Here is a 26011-nt window from a genome sequence, read left to right on the forward strand (position 1 = left end):
GACGCTCACAAACACTCCCCCACACATCTACACTCCATTGTACGAGACGCTCACCAACACTCCCCCACACATCTACACTCCATTGTACGAGACGCTCACTAACACTCCCCCACACATCTACACTCCATTGTACGAGATGCTCACCAACACTCCCCCACACATCTACACTCCATTGTACGAGATGCTCACAAACACTCCCCCACACATCTACACTCCATTGTATGAGACGCTCACTAACACTCCCCCACACATCTACACTCCATTGTACGAGATGCTCACAAACACTCCCCCACACATCTACACTCCATTGTATGAGACGCTCACTAACACTCCCCCACACATCTACACTCCATTGTACGAGACGCTCACTAACACTCCCTCTTTCTCTCTGCAGGATAAGGCAGAGCACAATACAATAAGATCGGGGGCGGACCAGCCAACATAACGAACCTCTTCGAGCTGGAACAGCAAGTGCTGGAAATCAGTGGCCTATCCAGAGCTGTCAGAATAGGACATTTTAAGGCTGGAGGCTTATCTGAACAGGGTCCCTAAATATTATTTGCACCCCTTCATGAACCTTTGAAAAATGCACAATTATGCAGCTTCAATACACAACTATACTGCATTATAATGCCTGCCATGTGCTACTGTCCAGCCTCTTAGTGCTATCCTAACTCTTGTCCCGTTTCTCTTTCCTCTAGGTCCTACTTAGCAGCCGGAGCCCTCAGAAGAAGACACCTCAGAGGAGAATCCTTCTGAGGAGGCACCGTCATGCACTCCATCACTCCTAAGCAGTGATTGGCACCCTCTCTAGTTAGAGCGTGATTTAGAGGGGTCTACACGTGGTGATGAACCCAGCACTGGTGAGCAACAACAGATACTGGTGATAGGGATAGCCCAGGAGACAGATCACCGGAGTGCAGTCTCTTATGCCTTCGACATGATGGAAACTGGCCATTACTGAAAATTCTAGAGCACTCTCATTCTGTCTGCTGCAATCATCGCAAAGGTAAAGTACTGTTTTGCTCTGGCAAGGTGGACATTTGTGACCTGTTTGGTGTCTCCTGTAGTAGCCTGGAAGGGTCCTGTGGTGAAAATGTTAAGCGGGGTGGTGACTTTGACAGCCACTGGCAAAGCACGACCCCCTGGTCCAGCGGGCAACAGGTCCTGCTGCAACAGGCCGCATAGGCCAGTGACAGCCTGCCTGGTGAAGTGCAGCCTCCTCCTGCACTGCTCCTCCGAGATATCCCAGAAAGTAACTCTAGACCCTGTGAGCTCGGGGAGGTTTCCTACGAGCAGCCACCCGCACCGCACCACCCCCCAACCCAACTCAATTGCTGTCTTCTAACAGGCCGGAATGTTGCTTGTCCTGGTTCCTGAAGCTGTTTCTGCTGCTGCTCTTCTTCCTCCAACTCTTTGTCCATCTAAAGAAGTGAAGCAAATACAACCCCCATGATAGGCAGTGAGTGCTTAACCAGGATATGTATGGGGTGGGGGGGGGGGGGGGGGGGGTGAGGGGTGGAAATGAGAATGAAGCAAACTGGAAACTCGGAACTGCCTTGTAAATGCACTACTCACCATGGCACACTGATCCTAATGGCCTGAGTGCCTGCAGACGCGTGTTCCTTTAAATTCAGCTTCTTTCATGTCAAGTCAGTTTGTGAAGCCAATCCGTCTAAGATTTACTCAGTGGGTTTGCCGCTGGCCTGGGCTTCTGTCCCAGTTAAAATTGAGATTCAAGTGACATCATCAGACCCCTATTTGAATTTATTTATGCGGCACTCGCCTCTTTCTGGTGAGTCCGTTTGTGACTTCAGTTAGCTGTGGAGTAAAAACAGTGATGGGCGAGATTCCGGCGGGAATGCTATGTCGATTTTCCCCGATTTTATCCGCTCGCCCACCCTGTTCCCACCAGGCGGGTTGGGTTAAAATCAGCATCTTTGAAATAGTTGCATCGCACAGATTCACTCTCTCATTCATGAATGTCAAAAAGATCTTCTTTCGTGTTTGCTAGACAGCAGTGAGCTGTTTTGTTTTAGCCAGTGTGGAACGCACATGCACAGGAGCTGATACAGACATGCAAGACCTCGAGTACAAGATGGGAGTGAATTGAGTCTTTTTTACTTCTTCTGTATAATTCCCACCACAAGAACAACTGCTGAACAACTGGTGAAAGATTACTGAGGAAGTAAAAAGCCTGCCACAGTCCCACAGCCTGGCTCACTTGGACCACAGCCGATTCCCCCTTCTCATCCTAGGCTCAGCTGTCAATATTATTATTGAGACAATAATGTTTTGGAGCACGACTGAATCTTTTCATTGCCAATAGTAGTCCTTAGTTATTAAAAAAAACATTGAATCTTGATAACATAATACTAATGCCTAGTTACATCAAGCAGATACTGTGTGTGTTATGTGAAGGGTATTTGAAGTCTCTTTTTGATAATCCAGAATTTGGACAGAGCCAGAAAGGTGGGTTAAATGGGGATTGGCTTGTTCTGATTTTGGTTTATTGCAGGTATGTTCACCATAAACAACTTGTAGTTATTAACAGTAACTAGCAGCTTTCCCCAGCATCGGGACAAAGAAGGTGATATATGCTTAGAGGCGCAGGGCAAGGCTAGAATATTCAATGAGTACTTTGTATCGGTGTTTACTAAGGAGGTGGATGCTGACAAAATATCGGTGGAAGTGGAAAAGGTAGAAGCAATGGAAGGGGTGAAAATTGATAGACAGGATGTACTAGAAAGGCTGCGTATGCTTAGAGTGGATAGGTCACCTGGTCCATATGGCTTGCATCCCAGGTTGCTAAAGGAATTGGGGGAGGAGATAACGGAAGGGCGTGCCATAATTTTCCAATCTTCCTTAGATGTGGGAGAGGTGCCTGAGGATTGGAAAGTGGCAAATGTGACACCATTGTTCAAGAAAGGGTGTAAGGACAATCCTAGTAATTACAGGCCGGTCAGTTTAACATCAGTGGTGGGTAAAGTTTTAGAAACAATAATCAAGAAAAAAATTAATGGGCACTTGGAGAGGTTAAAGCTAATTAAGGAGAGCCAACACAGATTTGTAAAAGGCAGATCGTGTTTGACTAATCTAATTGAATTTTTTGATGAAGTAACAGAGAGGATTGATGAAGGGAATGCAATGGATGTTGTCTACATGGATTTTTGGAAGGTGTTTGACAAAGTACCACATAGAAGGCTGGTTAACAAAATTGAGGCTCATGGAATAGGTGGGTCAGTGGCAGCTTGGATAAGGAATTGGCTTAAGGACAGACAACAGCGAGTTGTGGTAAATGGCTGTTTTTCAGACTGGAGGATCGTAGACAGTGGTGTTCCCTAAGGGTCAGTGCTGAGGCCACTTCTTTTTTTGATATATATAAATGACCTGGATATTGGAATAGAGAGTAGAATTTCTAAATTTGCCGATGACACCAAACTTGGGGGTGTGGCAAACAGTGAGGATGATACCAATCGACTGCAACAGGACATAGAAAGGCTAGCAGAATGGGCAGACAAGTGGCAGATGGAATTTAATACAGAGAAGTGTGAGGTAATGCATTTTGGCAGAGGGAACAGGGAGAGGCAATATACACTTAATGGCATAGTTTTAAAAAGTGTGCAGGGACAGAGGGACCTGGGAGTTAATGTGCATAGGTCCCTGAAGGTGGCAGGACATATTGAGAGGGCGGTTAGCAAAGCATATGGGATCTTGGGCTTCATAAATAGAGGTACAAAAGTAGAGAAGTTACGCTGAACCTTTATAAAGCGCTGGTTAGGCCACAACTGGAGTATTGCATCCAGTTCTGGTCACCACACTTTAGGAAGGATGTGAAGGCCCTTGAGAGGGTGCAGAGCAGATTTACCAAAATGGTTCCGGGGGATTTTAGCTACAAGGACAGGTTGGAGAAGCTGGATTTGTTTTCATTAGAGCAAAGGAGGTTGAGGGGTGATTTGATAGAGGTGTACAAGATTATGACGGGTTTGGATAGGCTAGACGGGGAAAGGCTGTTCCCACTAGTTGATGGTACAAGGACTAGGGGACACAGATTTAAGGTTTTGGGCAAGAGATACAGGGGGGATGTGAGGGAAAACTTTTTTACGCAGCGAGTGGTGAGGACCTGGAACTCGCTGCTGACGGAAGTGGTGGAAGCGGAGACACTCAATGTTTTCGAGGGGAGACTGGATAGGCACTTGAGGGAAATAAACTTGCAAGGCCACGGGGATAGAGCGGCGGGATGGGACTGACTGGATTGCTCTACAGAGAGCCGGCACGGACTCGATGGGCCGAATGTGCCGTTATGACTCTATGATTGCTCATGGTGAGCTTGTGCTATTGCAAGGGATGGGCTGTGGTGATGGGGCACATTTTCAGTGAAAGAATTTAGAAAGAAGTTTGTACGAGATCTTCCTAGAGACAGTGAAGCGAGAATTTTTTTAAATTTAGTTACTTGAAAATAAATAATTTATACCTTATAAATTGCAGGTTGATACACAAATATTGCTGTTACATAAATAAATCTGGTTATATGAGCAATTACTTTTGATTTTCCAGTGTAAGTAAATACAAAAGACAGATTCGGTAACTATTCAGAATGAATTACATAATATAAACATTTCATTTTAAAATTTGTCATTGTTGAAATCTTCCTTTGTCACATGTAACATGCTGTAAAACTCTTATCAATATGATACCGTGGGCTGGATTTTCTCAATGGGGGCGCATTGGGGGCAGGACTGCTGGTTGTCGGGTTTCAGTCCCGCCCCCAACGACGTCCAGCCAACCCACGCTATTTTCCCTTGATTGACCTTAATTAGCCAGCCAATCAAGGGAAAGCCAGTGACAGAGGATGTCAGTGTATGACGTTTCATCTGTCAAAAATTTTTGACAGATGAATTGTCAGCGTTTGACAGCTTTGAAAAGCTGCCAAACACTGCCAATCTCTGTTCTAAGGTGAGCCCTTGCACTGAAGACTCACCAAACCTCTTTCCTTAGCAGAAATCAGACGGCTGCTGCACTGAGAATGCAGCAGCCATTCTGTCATCTCTGCCGTTGAGATGAGGCACCTCCGGATCCCCAAGGGTTGAAGCCTGCAGAAAGAAACAAAGGTAAGTAAACTTTTTCTAACACTTTACACTCGCCTCTCATACTTACCCCTCCACACTTGCACCCATCACTCACCTCCACAGCAGACTTTTCGACCCCTCTCACCCCGCAGACTCACTGCTCGCCTCGCTGACCCTGGCGAGGTTCGCAGCTGTCGGGCAGCCCGCAATTGCAGGAGTAAAATGGGGATAAGCCTCTTAAATGCCTGTTAACTACCTGTTAGCAGGCAGTTAATTGGCTGTAATCCCCTTCCCGCCTCGAGGAGACGGGTCCCTGCACGAGTCGGGGACCCGCCTCCCGGGAAGATGGCACGGAGGCGGGTTGGGAGCGGGTACCAAACGCGCTCCCAGTTTCTGCCATTTTCCTGGCAGTCCCGCCTCCATACACGCCTCCCCAGGGCTGGCAAAATTCCTGTCTTTGTAGAAAAGTTATCTCAGATAAAAAGTTGAACGTGTTTTATCTTGTATGTGAACAGCGAAAGATACAGGTTAGAGATACGGAGTCAAGCAGAAGGTTTCGAAACAGAATGCTGTGAGACAGTCAGGAAGCAAAAGGCTGTGAGCAGGTTGGAGTACAGGAGAGAAGAGTCAGAAATGATCCTGTTTTAAGTCGAGACCGACTGATATGGGGAAGCCTGGTGTATTCTTTATTTTGTTTTAAGTTGTAGTGATTGAATGAAATGAGCTTGATCATTACAGCTGTTCTCTATGTTCATCTTACTGCAAAATAAAGCAGTTGATTTGTTTCATTTCAAGCCCCATCTCACCAAGTGTTTGCTCGATCTGCACTTCCAAAAGATTAAGTGAGTACGTGTGAGAGACGCACTTATTCAGCTCAGGTCACAAGCCGTTGTACAGGTCATTGTACACTCCGAGATTACACCATTCTGCAAATCGATACAGGGCAGCGTGAGTCAACATTTATACATGAACGACACTCAGACAACTTATGGGAACGACTGATGCCACCAAACCGGAGAAGGCATGACAAGACAGATCTGAATCTGTAATACAAATCTTATTTCCAGTCATAGGTTTCTGAGCAGTAAGGGTTTTCAAAAGTATTTTGAATGATTTGATCGGCTGCAGTTGATTTCTGTTATTGCTCACTGTTGATTTATTCTTTTGCTAGATGCTTAGAAGTTCCTCTACTTTCTTTTCCCACCACCCCTCATCTCCTGCATCCTCTTCTGCTCCTCACTCACCTGTTGCCTTCCATCCTCTCTTCCTCACCCTGCCCCTCTCCATTTCTCCTGTGCCCCCCCGCCATCATTCCATCACGTTGCCTACCCCTCTCCTTCACATCTGCTCCTCTCAATCTGAATCCTCCCTTCCCCCTTGCCCCTTTCTCCCCATTCCCTCTATCAGCCCTCTCAGCCCCTATTGCTCTCCCCACACTCCCTTTCCTTTTTCCCTCCTGCCTGCCTGCCAGGCTGTCTCTGAAGCCAGTTTCCTAGCACCAAGCTGAGAAGCCAACAATTTGGTTTTTTTTTGGAAGCACTTATTGTGCTACACACAGCCTAGCAGAGTAAGCACTAAAGAAGAATCAAATTAGTGTTGGGAAACTGGCATGGATGGATGGGGATGGGAACCGGATTGAGATCAAGGAGAGTGGAAAAGCATCACCAATGCAAAGAACGGGCAGGCTGTCAGAGGCCCAAGACCTGAATATGGATCTGGAACATGGGGATCAAGGTGGACCAGGCTGGGAGCAGCTTACATAAATTTCAAATAAAGGTTACTGGGCTGCAGCAAATAAATGTTAAACCAGTGTAAAATTAAACTTAGCTGCGGGGAGCGCTGGTGCCTGGGCGAGACTATTATTCCATCAGTCTGAGCTGCATTTAATTTTGAGTCCCAGAAGTGAAACATTGGTATGCTAACCCTTGCGCTGTCCAATCCCCTGGAACTCAACCTGGAGGATCACCCCACCCAAGGATGGAAGTCTTTAAACATAGATCAGAGAGGAGACACACACCACAAGTGCCAGCCTACCTATTAATGCCCTGAAGTTGTAAAGATTTTAAAATGTTGAAGAAAATAATTTTAAATTGGAGCTCAGAGAGCATACTCAGCTGGAATAGAAATGGAATTCACCCCAGGGGTAAGCAAAGTAAAAGTTTTGGTGGGGAGGTGGGGTTGGGGGGAGGGTGGGGAAACTTTCCAATTTATTAAAGTTCGGCTTGGCCCAAAACATAAGAACATAAGAAGCAGGAGTAGGTCAATCGGCCCCTCGAGCCATTCAATAAGATCATGGCTGATCCAATCTTGGCCTCAACACCACTTTCCCGCGCTCTCCCCATACCCCTCGACTCCCTTGTAGTTCAAGTGTCTTTCAATCTCCGCCTTGAATATATTCAATGACTCCGCCTCCACAGCTCTCTGGGGTAGAGAATTCCAAAGATTCACGACCCTCTGAGAGAAGAAATTCCTCCTCATCTCCGTCTTAAATGGGTGACCCCTTATTCTGAAACTATGCCCCCTAGTCCTAGATACCCCCACTGCAGGAAGTTACACATTTTAATGTTTTTAAAAAAAATTTGGACATTACTAAATTGTTTACAGTTTAAATTACACAGGTACAACTGCATTATGATAAGATGGCACGGTGTAGCTTATTAGAGAGATGTATGAGGCAATACTTCACTTGCCAGCAGAATCAAAGTGTGGCTGCTTTGCCTATAACAGATTGTCTGCTAATTTATCTCACTGCTGTTTGTGGGACCTTATTGAGCACAACTTGGCTGCTGCTTTTCCCTACATTACAACAGTGACTACACTTCAAAAACAGTTCATTGGCTGTGAAATGCTTTGGGACCCCCTGGGGTTGTGCAAGGCGATATATAAATCCAAATTCTTTCTTTTGAATAAAATGTTGAGCAAAGTGCCTGTGATGGCCTGAATGTGGTTCACCGGGGCGCTTAACTATTAGCAACCAGTACCTGTATACAAACCTCTTAATGACATTAATGCAAGGGACACATGGATAAAGGGGATGATCTCCTCTCTCTGCCCATTAAGAATGTAGTAGTGAAATTGAATTGCCCACAAATCCCTGTAATATCTTCATTGTCAATGGTGGGCTAGTTCTGCATGAGTAGCATCCAGGATCTTGAGACCATGCCCGTTGTAATTGCCTGTCAGTGAGTGTAATTAGGAATGCCTGGGGGGGATGCAATCTTAACCACAAATTAAAGAAAACAATTTTTGTTCTATTTTGTATGTTGCTGCTGGGTGACGTTAACGCTCTGATCCCTAAAGCTTTTCTGGGAAGTACTGTTTAAATCCCAACTACATAGATGTATCCAATTTGAAAAGAAAATGTTTATCCTTGCCTCAGGAGTTGCATAAGTTATAAGTGCCATTCTGTGATCCTACTGCAGGACTCCAATGTTAGATTTCCTGTCAGACTCCTCGTGTTGCACGTAGCTAATTTCCTCCAACTTACGACCTTCCCTTTTAAAATCAGGAACATCTGGCACTTACTGACTTTGTAGGAATTAACGAATTCCTATGAATAACGGAGATCGACACAAGAGAACAATCAAACAGGTCTTTACTCAACGGAGATGCCACAAGGACTGCCTGGGCAGCCCCGTGGTTTGCAATGTGACGTCATCGCGTTTGCCCGCATTGTCCCGCGCTCTTAAAGGGGCCACGCTCCGTACATGCAAACTCTATATACAAAACACAGTAATGCCTAACACAATGGTACAGGTTTAGGCTGGTGTTAGAACATCATTAAAGAGAATTGTATACAGTTAGCCAGAGTCATTCAGTGGTTCTGCCACATGCGCTCCCCCAGAATTCGCTTTAACGGACAAAGTCAAACGGTGAGGTGGTCTGACAAGCCTGTCAGGACGACTCCTGTACTCTCCAGGTGGAGGCTGCTGGGTGGCTGGTGGTCTGGCGGGCGGTCGCACTTGGTCTGCCGCAACAACGATGGGTGGCCGACCCCGTCTCGGCGGTTGTGCTGTCTCGACGGGGCGGTCGAGGACCAAATGTGTTGGCTTTAAGCAGTCGACCGAAATGTGGTCCGGTTTACCACCAACATCTACCGTGAAGGTTTTGTCCCCTGCTTCCAACACGCGGAAGGGACCGGTATATGGGGCTTTGAGCGGATCCCTATGTGCATCATGGCGAATAAAAACGTATTCAGCCTTGTGAAGCTCCGTGGGAACGTGTGACCTCTGCGGCCCGTGGTGCGAAGTGGGCACCGGTGCGAAACATCTGGCCGCCTCTTGGTGACTAGCAAGCTGGGCAGACGCAGACCATTGCTCCGTCGATGTTGGTAGGAAGTCCCCTGGGACCCGCAGCGGCTGACCATACACAAGCTCCGCTGATGAAGAGTGAAGGTCTTCTTTGGGGACCGTGCGAAGGCCCAACAGGACCCACGGTAGCTTGTCTGCCCATCCAGCGTCCTGGAGGCTGGCTCTCAGGACGGCTTTCATTGACTGGTGGAAGCGTTCGCAGAGGCCATTCGCCTGTGGGTGGTAGGCTGTGGTGCGGTGTAATTTGACACCGAGTCCTTGGGCCACTGCATTCCAGAGTTTGGAGGAAAACTGCGGTCCCCTGTCTGACGAAATATCGGCGGGTACTCCAAAACGGGCGATCCAGGAGGAAATGAACGCCCTGGCCACGTCCGCCGAAGTAGTGGATGACAGGGGGACTGCCTCTGGCCATCTGGTGGTGCGGTCAACCATGGTCAGGATGTGTGAAAAACCATGGGAGGGTGGGAGTGGTCCTACCAGGTCCACGTTGACATGGTCAAAACGTCGCTCCAGAACTGTGAAGGCGGCCAACGGAGCTTTGATGTGGCGCTGTACCTTGGCCTTTTGGCAGACCACGCAGGTGTTAACATAAGAACATAAGAAATAGGAGCAGGAGTAGGCCAATCAGCCCCTCGAGCCTGCTCCGCCATTTAATAAGATCATGGCTGATCTGATCCTAACCGCCAATCTACTATCACAAAACCATCTCCTGAATCTAACAGAATTAGACACACGAAATAGGAGCAGGATCAGGCTACACGGCCCCTGGGCCCGCTCCGCTACCCACAGGGCCATGTCCAATCCGAACCTAGGCTCATGTCCAAATTCCTGCCCGCTCCCCGTAACCCTTAATTCCCTTTACTTCTACGAAACTGTCTATTTCTGTTTTAAATTTATGTAATGATGTAGCTTCTACAGCTTTTTAGGGCAGCATATTCCATGGACCTACCACCCTCTGAGTGAAGTAGTTCCTCCTCATCTCAGTTTTGAAAGAGCAGCCCCTTATTCTAAGACTATGCCCCCTAGTTCTAGTTTCACCCATCATCGGGAACATCCTCCCCGCATCCACCCGATCCAACCCCTTCACAATCTTATATGTTTCAATAAGATCGCCTCTCATTCTTCTGAACTCCAATGAGTAGAGTCCCAATCTACTCAACCTCTCCTCATATGTCCATCCCCTCATCCCCGGGATTAACCAAGTGAACCTTCTTTGTACTGACTCGAGAGCAAGTATGTCTTTTCTTAAGTATGGACACCAAAACTGTATGCAGTATTCCAGGTGCGGTCTCACCAGTACCTTGTACAACTGAAGCAATACCTCCCTATTTTTATATTCTATCCCCCTAGCAATGAAAGCCAACATTCCATTGGCCTTCTTAATCACTTGCTGCACCTGCATACTAACCTTTTGAGTTTCGTGCACCAGGACCCCCAGATCCCTTTGTACTTCAGTACTTTCCAGTTTCTTGCCATTAAGATAATAACTTGCTCTACGATTTTTCCTGCCAAAGTGCATAACCTCACACTTTCCAGTATTGTATTCCATCTGCCAAATCTCTGCCCACTTACTTAGCCTGTCTATGTCCCCTTGCAGGTTTTTTATGTCCTCCTCACTCACTACTTTCCCTCCCATCTTAGTATCATCTGCAAACTTTGATATGTTACACTCGGTCCCCTCCTCCAAATCGTTAATATAGATTGTAAAGAGTTGGGGACCCAGCACTGACCCCTGCGGAACACCACTAGTTACTGATTGCCAGTCTGAGAATGAACCATTTATCCCAACTCTCTGCCTTCTGTTAGATAGCCAATCCTCTATCCATGCCAGAATGTTACCCCCAATCCCGTGATTTTTTATCTTAAGCAATAATCTTTTGTGTGGCACCTTGTCAAATGCCTTTTGGAAGTCTAAATACACTACGTCCACTGGTTCCCCTTTATCCACCCTATATGTTACTTCCTCCAAGAACTCCAGCAAATTTGTCAAACATGACTTCCCCTTCATAAAACCATGCTGACTTTGTCCTATTAAATTATGATTAAATAATGGACTCCAAAATTTTACCTACCACAGATGTTAGGCTAACCGGTCTATAGTTTCCAGCCTTCTGTCTACTGCCCTTTTTAAATAAGGGTGTTACATTAGCAGTTTTCCAGTCTGCCGGGACCTTTGCTGAGTCCAGGGAGTTTTGGAAAATTATTACCAATGCATCCACAATCCCTACCGCCACTTCCCTCAAGACCCTAGGATGTAAGCCATCAGGTCCAGGTGATTTATCCGCCTTGAGTCCCATTATTTTACCGAGTACCACTTCCTTAGTGATTTTGATCGTGTTTAGCTCCTCCCCCCCATAGCCCCCTGTTTGTCCAGTGTTGGGATATTCTTAGTGTCCTCTACTGTAAAGACTGATACAAAATATTCATTCAGTGTTTTTGCCATCTCCATATTTCCCACCATTAATTTCCCAGTCTCATTCTCTAAGGGACCAACATTTACTTTAGCCACCCTTTTTCTTTTTATATAACTATAAAAACTCTTACTATCTGTTTTTATATTTTTTGCTAATTTACTTTCATAATCTATCTTCCCTTTCTTAATCAATCTTTTTGTTATTTTTTGCTGCCTTTTAAAGTTTTCCCAATCCTCTATCCTCCCACTTGTCGCGGACATCTTTATGCATGCCATGCCATACAAATTTCGCTGACATCAGTTTCTGAGAGGCCTTCATTCCAGGGTGTGACAACCCATGTATGGCGTCGAACACTTTGCGGCGCCAGACGACCGGCACGACAGGACGAGGATCCTGTATGGAGACGTCACACAACAGCGTGGTACCTGCCGAATGGAACTTGACGTTGGCCAACTGGAGGCCAGTGATGGCCGTTCAGTAAGCTTGGACTTCCGGGTCTGAGGCTTGGTCCGCTGCCATGAGGGCGTAGTCGATGCCCAAATGAACCGTATTGACGATCGCGCGGGAGAGGCAGTGTTTCCTTACCGGCCACGTGCCGTATATCCGTGGTGAATTCGGATATGTAGGTCAGTTGATGCTGCTGTCGGGCTGACCACGGTTCGGTGGTCTTGGACATTGCAAAGGTCAACGGCTTATGGTCCACAAAAGCGGTGAAAGGACGTCCTTCCAGTAGGAACCGAAAATGGCGGATGGCCAGAAAAAGGGCGAGCAACTCCCGGTCGAACGTGCTGTATGCTCTCTCGTTCTGCCGTAGTTGACGGCTGAAGAATGCCAACAGCTGCCATGTCCCGTTCACCCACTGCTGTTGCACAGCACCAACTGCATAGTCCGACGCGTCGGTGGTGAGGGCGATGGTGGCTCCTGGCAGCGGGTGCACCAGCATAGTCGCGTTGGCTAAGGTGCTTTTGGTGTCAGCGAACGCTCGGGCCATGTCATCCATCCAGTCTACTGGGTTCTTGCCAATCTTGCCCTTGAGGGCCTCGTACAGGGGCTGCATGAGTAGTGCCGCCTTAGGCACGAAACGGTGGTAAAAGTTTACCATGCCTAGGAATTCCTGCAGGGCCTTTATGTTCTGCGGGTGCAGAAAGGATGTCACCGCCTCTACCTTCGAAGGTAAAGGAACCGCTCCCTCTGAGGTGATGCGATGCCCCAGGAAGTCAATTTGGTGCAGGCCAAACTGACACTTGGCCGGGTTGATAATCAGGCCGTGTTGGCTGAGGCGTCGAAAAAGGGTGCGTAGGTGACAGGTATGTTCTTCCTCAGTAGGACTGGCAATTAGAATATCATCCAGGTAGACGAAGAGGAACTTGAGGTCCCGCAGCACAGAGTCCATCACAGAATCACAGAACCTACAGTGCAGATAGAGGCCATTTCGGCCCATCGAGCCTGCACCGACACATATCCCACCCTAGCCCCGTAACCCCACGTATTTAATCCCCTAACACTAAGGGTCAATTTATCATAGCCAAATCAACCTAACCTGCACATCTTTGGACTGTGGGAGGAAACCGGAGCACCCGGAGGAAACCCACGCAGACACAGGGAGAATGTGCAAACTCCACACAGACAGTCGCCCGAGGCCAGATTTGAACCCGGGTCCCTGGCGCTGTGAGGCAACAGTGCTAACCACTATGACACCGTGCGTTGGAAAGCCTGGGTGGCGTTCTTTAACCCAAACGGCATCCGTAAAAACTCGAAGAGGCCAAATGGGGTGATGACTGCGGTTTTCTGGACGTCTTGTGGATGAACTGGGACCTGGTGGTAGCCCCGGACAAGGTCGACTTTTGAGAACATGGTGTTCCCTGCCAAATGGGCAGAGAAATCCTGGATATGGGGGATCGGGTACCGATCAGGAGTCGTGGCGTCGTTTAGTCGTCGATAGTCGCCGCATGGCCGCCATCCGCCGCCAGGCTTCGGGACGATATGGAGGGGTGAAGACCAGGGACTATTCGACCGGTGAATAATCCCTAACCGTTCCATGGTTGCGAACTCCGCCTTTGCGACCGCCAGCTTGCCAGGTTCTAGGCGCCGGGCCTGTGCATAGACCGGGGGGCCATTGGTGGTGATGTGGTGTTCCACACCATGTTTCATGGCTGTGGAGGAGAACGTGGGTCTTGTCAGGTCGGGGAATTCGCTGAGCAGGCGAGCGAACTCATCAGGAGTCGGGAACGCACAGGAGATGGTGCGTGACGTAGTGTTACTGTGGTAACACGGAAGATAATTAAAAGTTGCTGTGTTGATCAGCTGCCGGTTCCTAACGTCGACCAGGAGGCTGTTGCCGCACAGGAAATCCGTGCCGAGGAGGGGCTGGGAAACTTTGGCCGTAACAAACTCCCAGTGAAAACGTTGCCCCCCGAGGCACAACTCCACCCGCCATCTGCCGAAGGTCCGAATTGTTCTGCCATTGGCCGCTTCAAGGGCGGGGCCGTGATTCCCCGTCTGCACATTGAGGGCGGACGCGGGTAAAATGCTGCACTGCCCTCCGGTGTCGCACAGAAAACGACGACCGGAGAGCGTATCAGTGATGAAGAGCAATTTTCCCGCATTGCCGATCGCCATCGTGGCCGCAGGGTGCCCGTTAGACCCGTTCCTCAGTGGTCGTAGTGTCAGTCGTTTTTTGGGGGGAAAACTGCAGGGAGGGTGGCAACGCTTCGCTTTCGCGCCGAACTGCACGTGGTAGAAACACAGCCCAGCAGGCTGATGAGCTGGGGCGATGTCTGCGGGGGATGGGTGCCTCGTGGCGGCGCAGTACTGCCGAGTTACAGCGAAAATTTTGTCAGCCTCCGCAGCGAGTGTTACGCAGTCTTCAATTTCAGATCTGGCCAGGGCAGCTTGTACCTGTTCAGGCAGTTGGCTGAGGAAAATCTCGCGGAATAGGAAACATTCCCGTTCTGAGCCCAGGAGTGTGAGCATTTGGCTCATCAACTCTGAAGGCTTGGAGTCCCTGAGCCCAGGCATAGCGAGTAATCGACGGGCGCGCTCCGATTTTGTGAGCCCGAAAACCTGCAGTAACCGCGCTTTGAGGGTTTCATACTTGCGCTCCGTTGGGGGGTTTTCGAGGAGGCTGACAATCCGAGAGGCGGTAGAGCTGTCGAGTGCGGAGACCACGTAAAGATACTTGGTCTGATCCGCATCGATGTTCCTCAGGGCAAACTGGGCCTCGACCTGAATAAACCACGAGGGCGCTTGCTGCTGCCAGAACTGCGGTAGCTTTAGCGAAACGGCGTTTGCTTCCATGCTGTGCTCTTCTTTTGTGAAAACGTTCACAAAAACGGGGTCATCAATGTAGGAATTAACGAATTCCTACGAATAACGGAGATCGACACAAGAGAACAACTAAACAGGTCTTTACTCAACGGAGATGCCACGAGGACTGCCTGGGCAGCCCTGTGGTTTGCGACGTGACGCCATCGCGTTTGCCCGCGTTTTCCCACGCTCTTAAAGGGGCCACGCCCCGTACATGCAAACTCTATATACAAAACACAGTAATGCCTAACACAATGGTACAGGTTTAGGCTGGTGTTAGAACATCGTTAAAGAGAATTATATACAGTTAGCCAGAGTCAATCAGTGGTTCTGCCACAACTTCAGTGTGCCACTGGGGCAAAGGGTGATGTTGAGCTAGGCCGGGTACAACCCCAACAGCAATTGTGAGATGACTCGTATCTGTGTCCTTCCTCTATCTTTTAGTGAGATGTTTGCAGAGGGTGATTTTGAGAGAGGCCTAAGATCAGGCCGGTTGTCCGATTTCTAATTGGACACAATGGACAGGGGAAGAGGAAGATTAAAAGCAAATTGAGAGAGTTACTAACAAATGGGACTGAGTTAAAATGCAAAAGAATAATTTCCACCTTACCATCTTCCTTTGGTTCAAACTCAGAACCAGGCACTTTTTTTTTTAACAATGATCTTGTAAACATGCAGTTTTTCGCAGCGAGTTGTTACGATCTGGAATGCACTGACTGAAAGGGTGGTGGAAGCAGATTCAATAATAACTTTCAAAACGGAATTGGATATATACTTGAAAAGGAAAATTTACAGGGTTATGGGGAAAGAGCGGAGGAGTGGAATTAATTGGATAGCTTTCAAAGATTTGGCACAGGCAGAGTTGGCCGAATGGTGTCCTTCTGCTCTATAAGATTCTATGATTCTATCCTGGCAAGTAATTGACCACCATCAGTTATTGTGTGACTTGTGTATCTGTGTGTCAGCTCTTGCATAAGTACAATACAGAGCAAGTAAAAGGGAATGATTCATTCCAGTTTGACACTTCCATTTCCCACACCATCCATTGCTGTAGCTTCTTTGAGTTAAACTACCAATTTGGAGAATTATTGATAGTTTTTTGCTGCATGGAGTCATACAAACTAGGAACTGGGTTGAGATGTTCCAGACTCATTGCACATGGGGCTTTTACAGCCAACAGATGGAGGAGACTATCATCCCATCAGTCTTGGCTGCATTCAGATTGGAGTGCCAGAGATGAAAGGGACAGTGTATGGGAATTACTTTTAATAAAAGAAGATAGGTTTTCTAACATCATAAATAGTATAAATCGGACTCTTAACTTCTCAGCCGAGGCACCTCCTATGTTATGACTGCAATGAAGCCACTTCAAAGTAACTGTTGTGTGTCCAAAGCTTTTAGCAAGAGTGCCGCTGAAAGAGGATCTGTCACCAGTTGAGCCAGCTGCTTAATCCTGCTCATTTCAAAACTGGAATGTTTAAGAAGTTAATAACAAACTGAAGCATTTCATTTCTTTTTCAGTTACTTTTTTCTTTTCAATTTAGCTCTCTAGCATGTTGACCAGGCCTTGCATCTAAGGAACTTCTATTGATGGAGCGTGTACCTGTTACTTAATTAGTGTCTGTGTGCGCCTATGTTTCTGTGTGTATACGCTTTCTTGCCCATGCGTGTCTGGGCTGTCTGTAACACTGTTAACTATGGGCAAAAACCGGGTGTTAGATTTTCAGTTGTGAGCCAGACACATTGCCAAGATGTCACCTTGCGCCACAAACACAAATCTTGTTAAAAGCGACAAGTTCCATCTGTCATGTGGGTTACCTCTGCACGTTAATCGGAGTTTGATGCCCTATTACTGCTGACAATCCTGCTGCAAGTCACTGATTTTCCTTTAATTATAGTTACAGTGTCTCCTGGTCACCACAAGGAAGAAGTGGTCACCTGCCAGAATTCTCCTGAAAATGTTGTTTCCGCAGCAGGCAGGATGAGCAGTGGTTGTGGAATAAAAGCAGCTGGTGCAAAGCCCCAGCATTAAAATTAATGGGCAGGGAATTGCGGGCTGCTGATGCCGAATTTACCAACCTGCGCCCCTGGCGCGTGCCAGGAATTCTGAAGTGGAAAATGTCGGCTGCTGCGTGTAATGGGTGTTATCATGAAATAATGAAAGGAGAGGAGGCTGATTTATTTTTAATTTTTGCTATCAAAGTGTTTTGTTCTGGAGCGCACTGATATCCAATTATTTATAGAATTTCTTGATGAAGATTAGAGACTCATTTGTTTCCCACTGTGGGGCCCCACTGGAGATCCGCCAATCATTCAGCATGCACCAGTCGCTGATGTATTTTCTGTATAAATGTTCTTAAATAAATTAAATGACCTGTATGGGGAGAAAGCAAAGGAGATGCAAAGTAAACATTGAGGAGAAAAGTAACTCTAGGGGAAAGTAACTCGAGGTTTCTGTAGCTCTAGTGCTCATTATTGTGAAGGTTAAAAGAATGGTAACTGTAGAGTTTGGTGCCAATGGTGTTATATGATGAGGAAACTCCTGGGGTTGGTGCTGTGAATACCAAAGGAGATGGTAGCTTTGGAACTCCATGTTCTGAATGTTAAAGGAACCAGTAACTCTAGGAGTTATTGCTAAATTTTGAAGCAGATGATCGAATAGTTTTTCCGCTGGCCTCTGCCTGATTTTGTGACACGATTGAGTGGTTGGCAATGTGACATGGTTTGGAGATTGGTTATGTTGGATCTCTACCAATGTCATTTCCGGCAACCGGCAGAAGCACCTGCCTCAAAAATGTTAAACATTCACTTGGGAGCAGGGTCATCCTGTAAGTCATTTCCCACTGTTCTGGCGTTATATATAAATTACGCCTATTTTAAATGGGTGACCATAGTTGCTAGGCGGCGGTAAGTACAGGGAAGGTCATGGAAAGGGCACCATAAAATTAAGGTAAATGTATTTCAGCCATTTGTTAACTGCTTTTGTTGTGTGTTTTTTCCTGGTGACACTTAGATTCTCTTGAGCCTTTGTACCAAGTGTTGTAAATTATTCTTTGCCCCAGCACCATTATTGAAAGTGGTGTGGTTTCCATTGGGAACCCCCTATCTTTGGTGGTTTGAAGAGAGGGAAGTCCAACAAAGGGATGCCGGACAGGTCAGACTACACAAAAGGTGCTCTGTGCCCACCCACTATTACCTGCACATCTGCAAACAGAGACGAACGTACTTTGCTTCGGCACATGATGTGTGCCACCTGATGAAAGCAACTTCCAAACTTTGCATGCACAACAACCTGAGTACTGCTTGCCGTTGTGCTTTCCCCTCCATGCCAATGTGTGAAGAATGTGCTCGTAATTCTAGTTCTTGTGCTTCTTCTACATGTTACCTCTGTGTCATTTAGCCCATAATGGGAGTGATGACAACAAGCAGTTAGATTCCATGTGAGGCATTTGGCAAATTGATTGCATGAATGGTTGTAAGTGAAGGAACCTTTTCAGGTAAAGGCTAGGGGTGTACAAGGCACTATACTGCCTCTTGGATATGGATGGTAAGCATATGTGAAGGAGGTCATTGTAAGTGGCAGCCATGTTTAATCTTGCCACTTTCCCCAAACATCACAAAATATTCATGACAGTATTCCTGTATATAGGAACCGTGACACTGTGACAAGTTCTGACTGCTGCAGATCAAAAATCTGTGACACCATAACTTGCGGTGTCATTTTTAATTGGCAGTAGTGGTGTGTTAATTATCAATGATGCCACTATCTCTATAAACTCATTGAGGTTCTAGAGGCTGCAGGTTGTTTTCTGAACTAACACTGGCCTACCTGAATTTGTTTTTGTTCTTGGCCTCCTTTGGCTCTGCATCAACGAGAGAGCAGGCAGCCGACCTATTCTCAGGACTCTTGCCAATGAACACCCCCCACCCCCCCCCCCCCCCCCACAGTGCCAACAAAGAGGTATGTGAGACCAACTGAGAGGCAGTGTTCCCTTCCTCCTTGTCCCGCACTTGGCACCTCTCCATCAATGGCAAGCTGTATCTCATCATCCCTTGTTGCTGCATGTTGGTGCTCCAACACTTCACACTACTGTGTCAGCTGACAACTGGTGAAACTCTTGTTAAAGAGGCAGAGTCTGCTCTGGATGTAGAATAACTACAGTGGCTAGCCGATGGAGGGCAGATTGAGTTGGTTTACAGCTGCTTTTCTCTTACAGTTTTCCCAGCTGATAAAGATCTCCCACACTCTGACTCCAGCAAAGTTCCCACTGATCGACCAGACATTCTTCCCCAACCACAGAGAGATGGTGAGTATCACCCAAGCTGACTTTTAAATGCTGCTGTAGTTCTACTCTGTTTGTTTTGTGAGTGGCCGAGAGAAGGAATGGGGGGAGCCATCTCTTTAATTTTCCTTCAGAATATTCTGAACAGGGAGTAATTTTCTACGAGGTTGCTCTCAAACCCACGTGCTTTCAGTTTAGTCCAAATCTAGGTTTTGCTCAGTCATTTCCAAGCCTGCCCAAGGTCTTATTTTGTTTACTTCTGTATTTAATTATATTTTAAAAACAAATAAAATTTCACTTCTCTTTTGACAAGGCCTGGTTGCTATCTTCAGGTAGGTTCAATACTTGAGTCAGTCCACTCTGAAAATCTTGTTTCTGTTCCCATTTTATTAGTTGCCGGTAGAGCTCACACAGCAGCAGGTGTGATGTCGGCTGCAGTGCTAATTTCTGTATCCTGTTTTTTTGCCGAATTGTGTGAGAATTTTTAAACATCAGGCTATGCACTTTTGGCGATGTAACCCAGGAACTCCACCACCATGTAACTGATGCCGAGCTTTGTGTCTGATGGCTCTTTAAATGTTTGCTTTTTTAAAGATGTTGAGGATGAGCTGGCACTATTGAAGGCAGCATAAATTCAAAAGTAAGGTGGAGATCATTGGAATAAACTAAATGATGTGGCTCAGTGCATTGCAATTCTTTCCCCATTTTTTTCTTCTCTCCTACATGCATTGAATCATACAGTTCCACAAATATTGGCAGATCCACAGGGGCCATCACAGCCTGATCCCTTCCTGGTCTCGTGCACTTTTTAGTAAGGCTCACTGAAAAGTGATCAGAAGCTGATTTTCCCATTCCCTAATCCGAGTGTTGAGACCAATTGTAGCACCTCAACTGCTGCCCTGGCTGAGTTCAGATAACTCACACAGACCAGGGATTGAACCTGCAACTTTCCTGGTCTGTATTACTGAGTTCCCCACAAACAGGAGAGTATTTGCCATTGAGAATGACACCTCACATTCCACCTGTCATTTGGTTCAGCTCTGTGCATGGGCTGAACGCAGACCATTTGCCAGTCCAAGCTATAGTTTGTTTCATGTAGAAACAAGTCCTTTAGTTAGCCCATTGCATAGCAGAGTTTACAGGGTTGGGCAGTGGAATGCATCTCCCTATCCTCTTTACTGATAGGGAAGCATCCACTTAGAAAGCCAGAGCGCATTCTACCTACGCTGGCTGTATACCATCTACATATGCTGTGAGACTTTCATAAGCCAGGATGTGAGGGTTTGCTTAAACACTATCTGAAAGACCTGGAGTAACTTCCATGCTCTTGGTAAACATTCTTGTCTTGGTCTGCCAGCTCATACACACATCAGTGCTGAAGTGCTTCATGCTGGGCCTGAACTTACAGTTCTTCAGGAGCCTCATTCCTAGTTTCTGCACTACTTTGGTCTAATACAATTTTTTCTGTGCAGGTTGAATGAATGAGCAAGAATATTAGGTTAACTACTGCAGGTATAGTGCTCTCAGCTCTCGATTCTGATTCTCCACATTTGCTCTCTGAGCCAGTACTGTTTGAATCTGTTTAGTTTTGGTGTATGTGTGTGTTACATTGCTCGTGCTGTTACTCTAGTACTCTACTGCCTCCCAGCCAGAGAACAAAATGTGGAGCTCAGAATGATGCCTTCTAGATCAGTGTTGGGTGTGGCAACAGTGGTCATTTTTACAGGGACAAGGCCCACAGATGATTTCTGCCCCTACCTCCATAGAATGACAGCAATTCAAATTTGTATATGAAGGATGAACTTTTTCAAACAATGAGGAAGACCATCTTAGGGTAAGTAAACTAATATTATACACAATAACTTTCAGCTGCCAGTGATTCTGACCTAAATCAATACTGGGGAAGAGGGAAAAGTCGGTATGGCTGAAGTATAATGGAAACCAACACCAATCCCCCACATTTGGTTGGCCTTCTTCCCTCATCAACAACAGTCACTGAAGTCAAGACTGAACATTTTATAGAGGGAATACGGTTATTGTCTCACTTTCCCAGATGAATCCACATCATGGTCTTTGGCCAGTTTCACCTGGTGACCTGCTCACAGGATTCCATTGTCGTTGGTTCCCCAACACCACATCTGCAACTGGTGTTGGCCCCTTTTGGGGAGAGGAGGGAAAACCCAATGCAATTATCCAGTTTTAATGAGTCTCTTGGGACTCTTTTTAATGATTAATACACAGAACGAACAAATTGTCAACAAACGAGAGGGAGAAAGAAAGAGACGGAGACCGAGTTACTGTGATAGAAATAAAAGCACTTTTACTGTTTAGAGTAGAGTAGAGGACACTGTAAAAGTGACATATGAAAAGTTAATTTCTGAAAAGACAATTTACATTCATGGAATATAAAATTCATAAATAATGCAGAGGAATCTGCAAACAATGCTGTAAATTTAGCGACAAGTACATTCCTTCAAGAAAGCTTTATTTCACCTTATCCTTTTATTGCTCTTCCTAAATCCCTACTCTGCCTCCCCCACCAAACCCATGCCCTTATCGGACAGATAAACACACACACGCACACAAACACACACACACAAACAACCCTCTCCTGGTCTCTGTGCTTACTGTAGGTAGACACATTGCAAGCATATTTATATATAAACCACCAACCAGGCAAACTATAAGAAAAAAAACTGATTTTACAAAGATAAATCAAGATGAAATAATTTTAAAAAAAGAGCTTTAATTCTTTTATTCCCCAGCAATATTCTGTCCTGTTACTTATCCAGCTTTGAAGAGCTCATAATCCAGACACGACACAGAATATTTTTCAAGCAATAATGTGCGCAATCCTCTCATACAGAACTGTACTGAGTAAAATATAGCTTATGTTACTAGTCGATAAATTTTTTTTAAAAAAATTATATATAGGTAGGTGTTTTGTTCTTGCCACAAATGCTTTAGGTGATTTTTTTCCAGAACATCTATTGATCAGTGTTGTCACCACGTCTGTTTGAAAATATTGGGAGCAATTTGGAATTTTATAGTCTCTGGTAAAGTGGGGGAGGTCTGCAAAGTCAGGGGTTGAGTTATTTTTAATTGTATGACACAAAACAGGTATTTGACATCCTAGTTAGCTCACATCAGATGGTGCTGCTCTGCTTTGTAAATGGTGGTACAAATAGTTCATTACAGATGTTCTGCAGATGTGTGAATGATGCTCCTTATTGTCTCAGGCGCAGAACATTCTTTGTGAGCATTGGTGCTCTGTAATCATGTAACAGCTCCAGTAAGTTTAAAGGGTGCAATTTTACACGTTAAAACTCTCATGGCCCTTTTTTTGTTTGCTTATGCCTCTGTGAAGCGCCTTGGGACTTTTTTGTACATTAAAGGTGCTGCATAACTGCAAGTTGTTGTTGGAAGCATGCATTTTGTGTAGAATCGTCCTTGCCCTCTATTTGGGTATTTACCGCAACCTTCCACAGGACGGCCCTGGAAAGTGGTGGGCAGTGCGGTGGAGAGCCAGTAAATCCTTTGGGATCCCAGACCCATGTTTCCATCTACATGCAGCAGTTGGAGAAAGAGTGGGCAGTGGTGGTCCTGGTGAGGGGGGTGTGGGGGTGGGAAATCACCGGTTGGGATGAAAAGCAGTGGTGGGCTTTTGGGCATTCTCTACCACAATCCCATCCAATCTCGAGTGGAATCACGGAGGGGAATTCCCCCCATTAAGTCAAATTCCATTTTTATTACACGGGTTTCTGAGATGTTTATCAGTGTTTTGGGAACCACAATTCTGCAATTTCATCCGTTTTTTTCATGAAAGCTGAAAACCAGTAGCTTTAATTATATGGCAGGTCAGCTTTTACCTCCCTCTAAACGTGCTTTGACACTATATGAGCACAGCCACTGGTGGGAGACTGGGTCTCCCTCTATTGGCTGCACGCCATAGTGTAAACAAGCCAATGGCAATGTCGATGTTCCCTTATCCCGAGGGCAGTGCAGGACCATGAAAATGTGGGGCTGGGATTCTGTTGTCAGGGTAAAGGAGCTGGTTTCAGCTATATAAATGCAGCAAGCAGATGGTTACTGTCCATGAGGCTCTGTGAGGCTGAGACTGGCTCTCCACTCCAAATGTAAAGGCAGGAGAGCAGCACATTTATGCAAATTTTCCAAACGTGGAATCAGTTCAAGCATGAAGATAAAAATGCCTTTAAGACACCCACCAGATAGTTTACAGGGTTGTGTTGCACAGCACTGCAGAATAAATTTTGTTATGTATTTTTTAAATGAATTCTGATGCCAAATAAGTAATATCTTTTACAACAGACATATGAATGTAAGGAATTTGAACATCTTTTCTTTTTAAATATTAATAAAAATTACCAAAATATCTTTGTCTGAAACCTTTTGGGGTAAGGCACCCACCAGTGTGCCACATTTATAAAGGGCAGTAGCAGTTACATATGGCACAAGACACTGCATTATTAATATATATATAAAGCTCAGTAATATATCTGTTACTGCAAGGAGCAAGTCTGAAGCAACATTGATTGGCATGGAGTCAAATGGCCCAAGCACTGGGCAATTTAAGGGTAATTCTGAGAAAACAAGAAAATGGCCTAGAAGTCTGTGTTTGATGTGCTAATGCTGGGAACAGACAGGCACTAAGTCATGGCTGTGTCACACAAAATGGCTGCCCTTGCTGGCCAGCATTTTTACAGAGGAATGTCCCTTTCAGGGGTCTGTGGCATTGATCCTGGTTTTGTCTGGGGGCGCTGCTCCTCTGTACCAACTGCAGTAACCTTCCTTCTGCCGGATGCAGACATAGTGCTTAGCCTGGTGCCCCATGTATCCCTGGTCAGACAACATATCGGTCCACAGGCACTCATTCTTTGCTGTCACAAAACATGGCAGGTAATAGCAGGGTTTGATCTGTGGAGATATGAATGAGAGATGGAGACATGTTAAATCAATTTTACTCGGAGAAAACACGTTGCCTACAGGACCCTTTATTTAAAAATCTTAAATTTAACATTCATGTGTGGAATAGATCGGAAGCATTGCTTAACCTAATAGTGTGTGGGCACTGGATTAACATCAGAAAAGATACAGCCAGTAACACAGAGTGCTGCCTGGTGATTATACTCCACTGATCATAAACCAGCTCCCTTGTATTCATTAATTCCTCCCAACCATCACCCTATATAAGTGACTGTACCTTTACTGTTACTCCATTCTCTCGCACTATAGGTAGAGGTACAGTCATAAATACACTGTACTGGATGGGAGTAGCTAAAGAGCCCAAAGTGTGAGTCCTGTGTTCATAAAGATGTGTATACCTTGCAATTGCAGCCGAACTGGTAGCGATGATTAAGACCCTTGCGCTGTGACAGGGTCAATCTCTCCCATGGTACAATGAAGTTACACACTCCTGTGTAGACTTTCCCATCATAAACTCTACCTGCACATGGACAAAAAAAAACAGTAATTTCCCAGCATTTGCTCCTAGTATACAGCACTGTGTTTCCACGCTACACTTACCAAAGGGAATACAGTAGAATATACATTACCTCTGCAAATGGTGGATGTATGTCTTAAGTCTGTAACTGGCTGAGGTGGGTGGGAGGAGGTAGAGGGGAGGTGGAGATCGTTTTAGATTTTGCTTTTTGGTAGCTTTGTCAATGTAGGTGTGGAAGGGTGGGATTTCCACTTGCCTGACATGCACTGCTGATCCCAGAGATTATCCCAGGGTCAACCTAATTGATACATTTTTTGGCTCTTTCCTCCTGCTATGGTTGGACAGGGCAGGTGGGGGGGGGGGGGGGGGGGTGGAGGTGGAATTTCTGGCTGCTGCAGGATTTTGGCGACTGCAGTAACTTCAAATGGAATGAACAAACTTAAGCAGCATTCTTTGAGAAGGGCCAGTGCATGACCGCAAATCAATCACCTCGTAATTAATTGCACTGTCTGGGGTGGATTTTTCCATTTTCAAAATTCCTCTGCCAGTCCTGGCAGTGCTTGCTGCCTGTTGTATACAGGTGTTTCTGACATCCAACATTGCTGTGACAATGATGATGGAAAATATGATGCATGACACCAGAAGATCGTTACAGAGGCAGACTTGCAGGACAGATTCCCACCCAGATTTCCGTCCTCGCCCGCCAGTGCAACTTGAGAAGCAAATCCACCACAAGAACAAAACAGAAAGAAAAAAGCCAGTAAGACCAACAAATCCAGTCCTTATTGATCATTTACTCTTGTCTACTGCCCTTCTCACCTTATTCCCAATCCCTTCTCTCCCCAGAAACACACTTAATTGTCTCATGAACCCACTCATATACTGTCTGCTTTAGTGGCATTCCCTGGTAACTTGTTCACAGCTCTATTAGCCTTTGAGTGGAAACATTCTGCTTGATTTCCCTTCTTACTCAACTCTCTAATGTTTAACTTGTGTTGCATGACATTTGAACTCTGTAGTGAATTATTTACCTGAATCAATTTTGCTAATTCCCTTCAGAATCTTCTAATCTTTAATAATGTCACCTCAAAGGCTAACTTTCACAACCTTTCCTCATAACTTAAATTCCTAATACTTGAAATCATCTGTATTGATCACCTCTGTATTT

The 26011-nt window shown here is 45.9% G+C and overlaps 2 protein-coding genes across 3 annotated transcripts in view; one reads left to right on the top strand and one right to left on the bottom strand.

The window, feature by feature from the left end:
• The window catches only part of syn3 (synapsin III), a 479656-nt gene that overhangs the window by 324805 nt on the left and 128840 nt on the right, over positions 1-26011 (top strand). For both annotated transcript variants that reach the window (XM_086009013.1, XM_086009015.1), the window contains one exon: positions 19317-19406. In XM_086009013.1, coding sequence (XP_085865139.1) covers positions 19317-19406 — 90 coding nt within the window. The remainder of the gene's footprint in view (positions 1-19316; positions 19407-26011) is intronic.
• Positions 21677-26011, bottom strand: part of LOC147106163 (metalloproteinase inhibitor 3) — a 34158-nt gene continuing 29823 nt past the window's right edge. Inside the window, exons 4-5 of the mRNA XM_086009012.1 lie at positions 24725-24846; positions 21677-24317 (exon numbers count right to left, since the gene is read on the bottom strand). Coding sequence (XP_085865138.1) covers positions 24120-24317; positions 24725-24846 — 320 coding nt within the window. The 3' untranslated portion in view covers positions 21677-24119. The remainder of the gene's footprint in view (positions 24318-24724; positions 24847-26011) is intronic.

This window comes from Somniosus microcephalus, chromosome 16, assembly GCF_052327205.1.
Source record: "Somniosus microcephalus isolate GS21.2 chromosome 16, FLI_Smic_1.0, whole genome shotgun sequence".
NCBI lineage: Eukaryota > Metazoa > Chordata > Chondrichthyes > Squaliformes > Somniosidae > Somniosus > Somniosus microcephalus.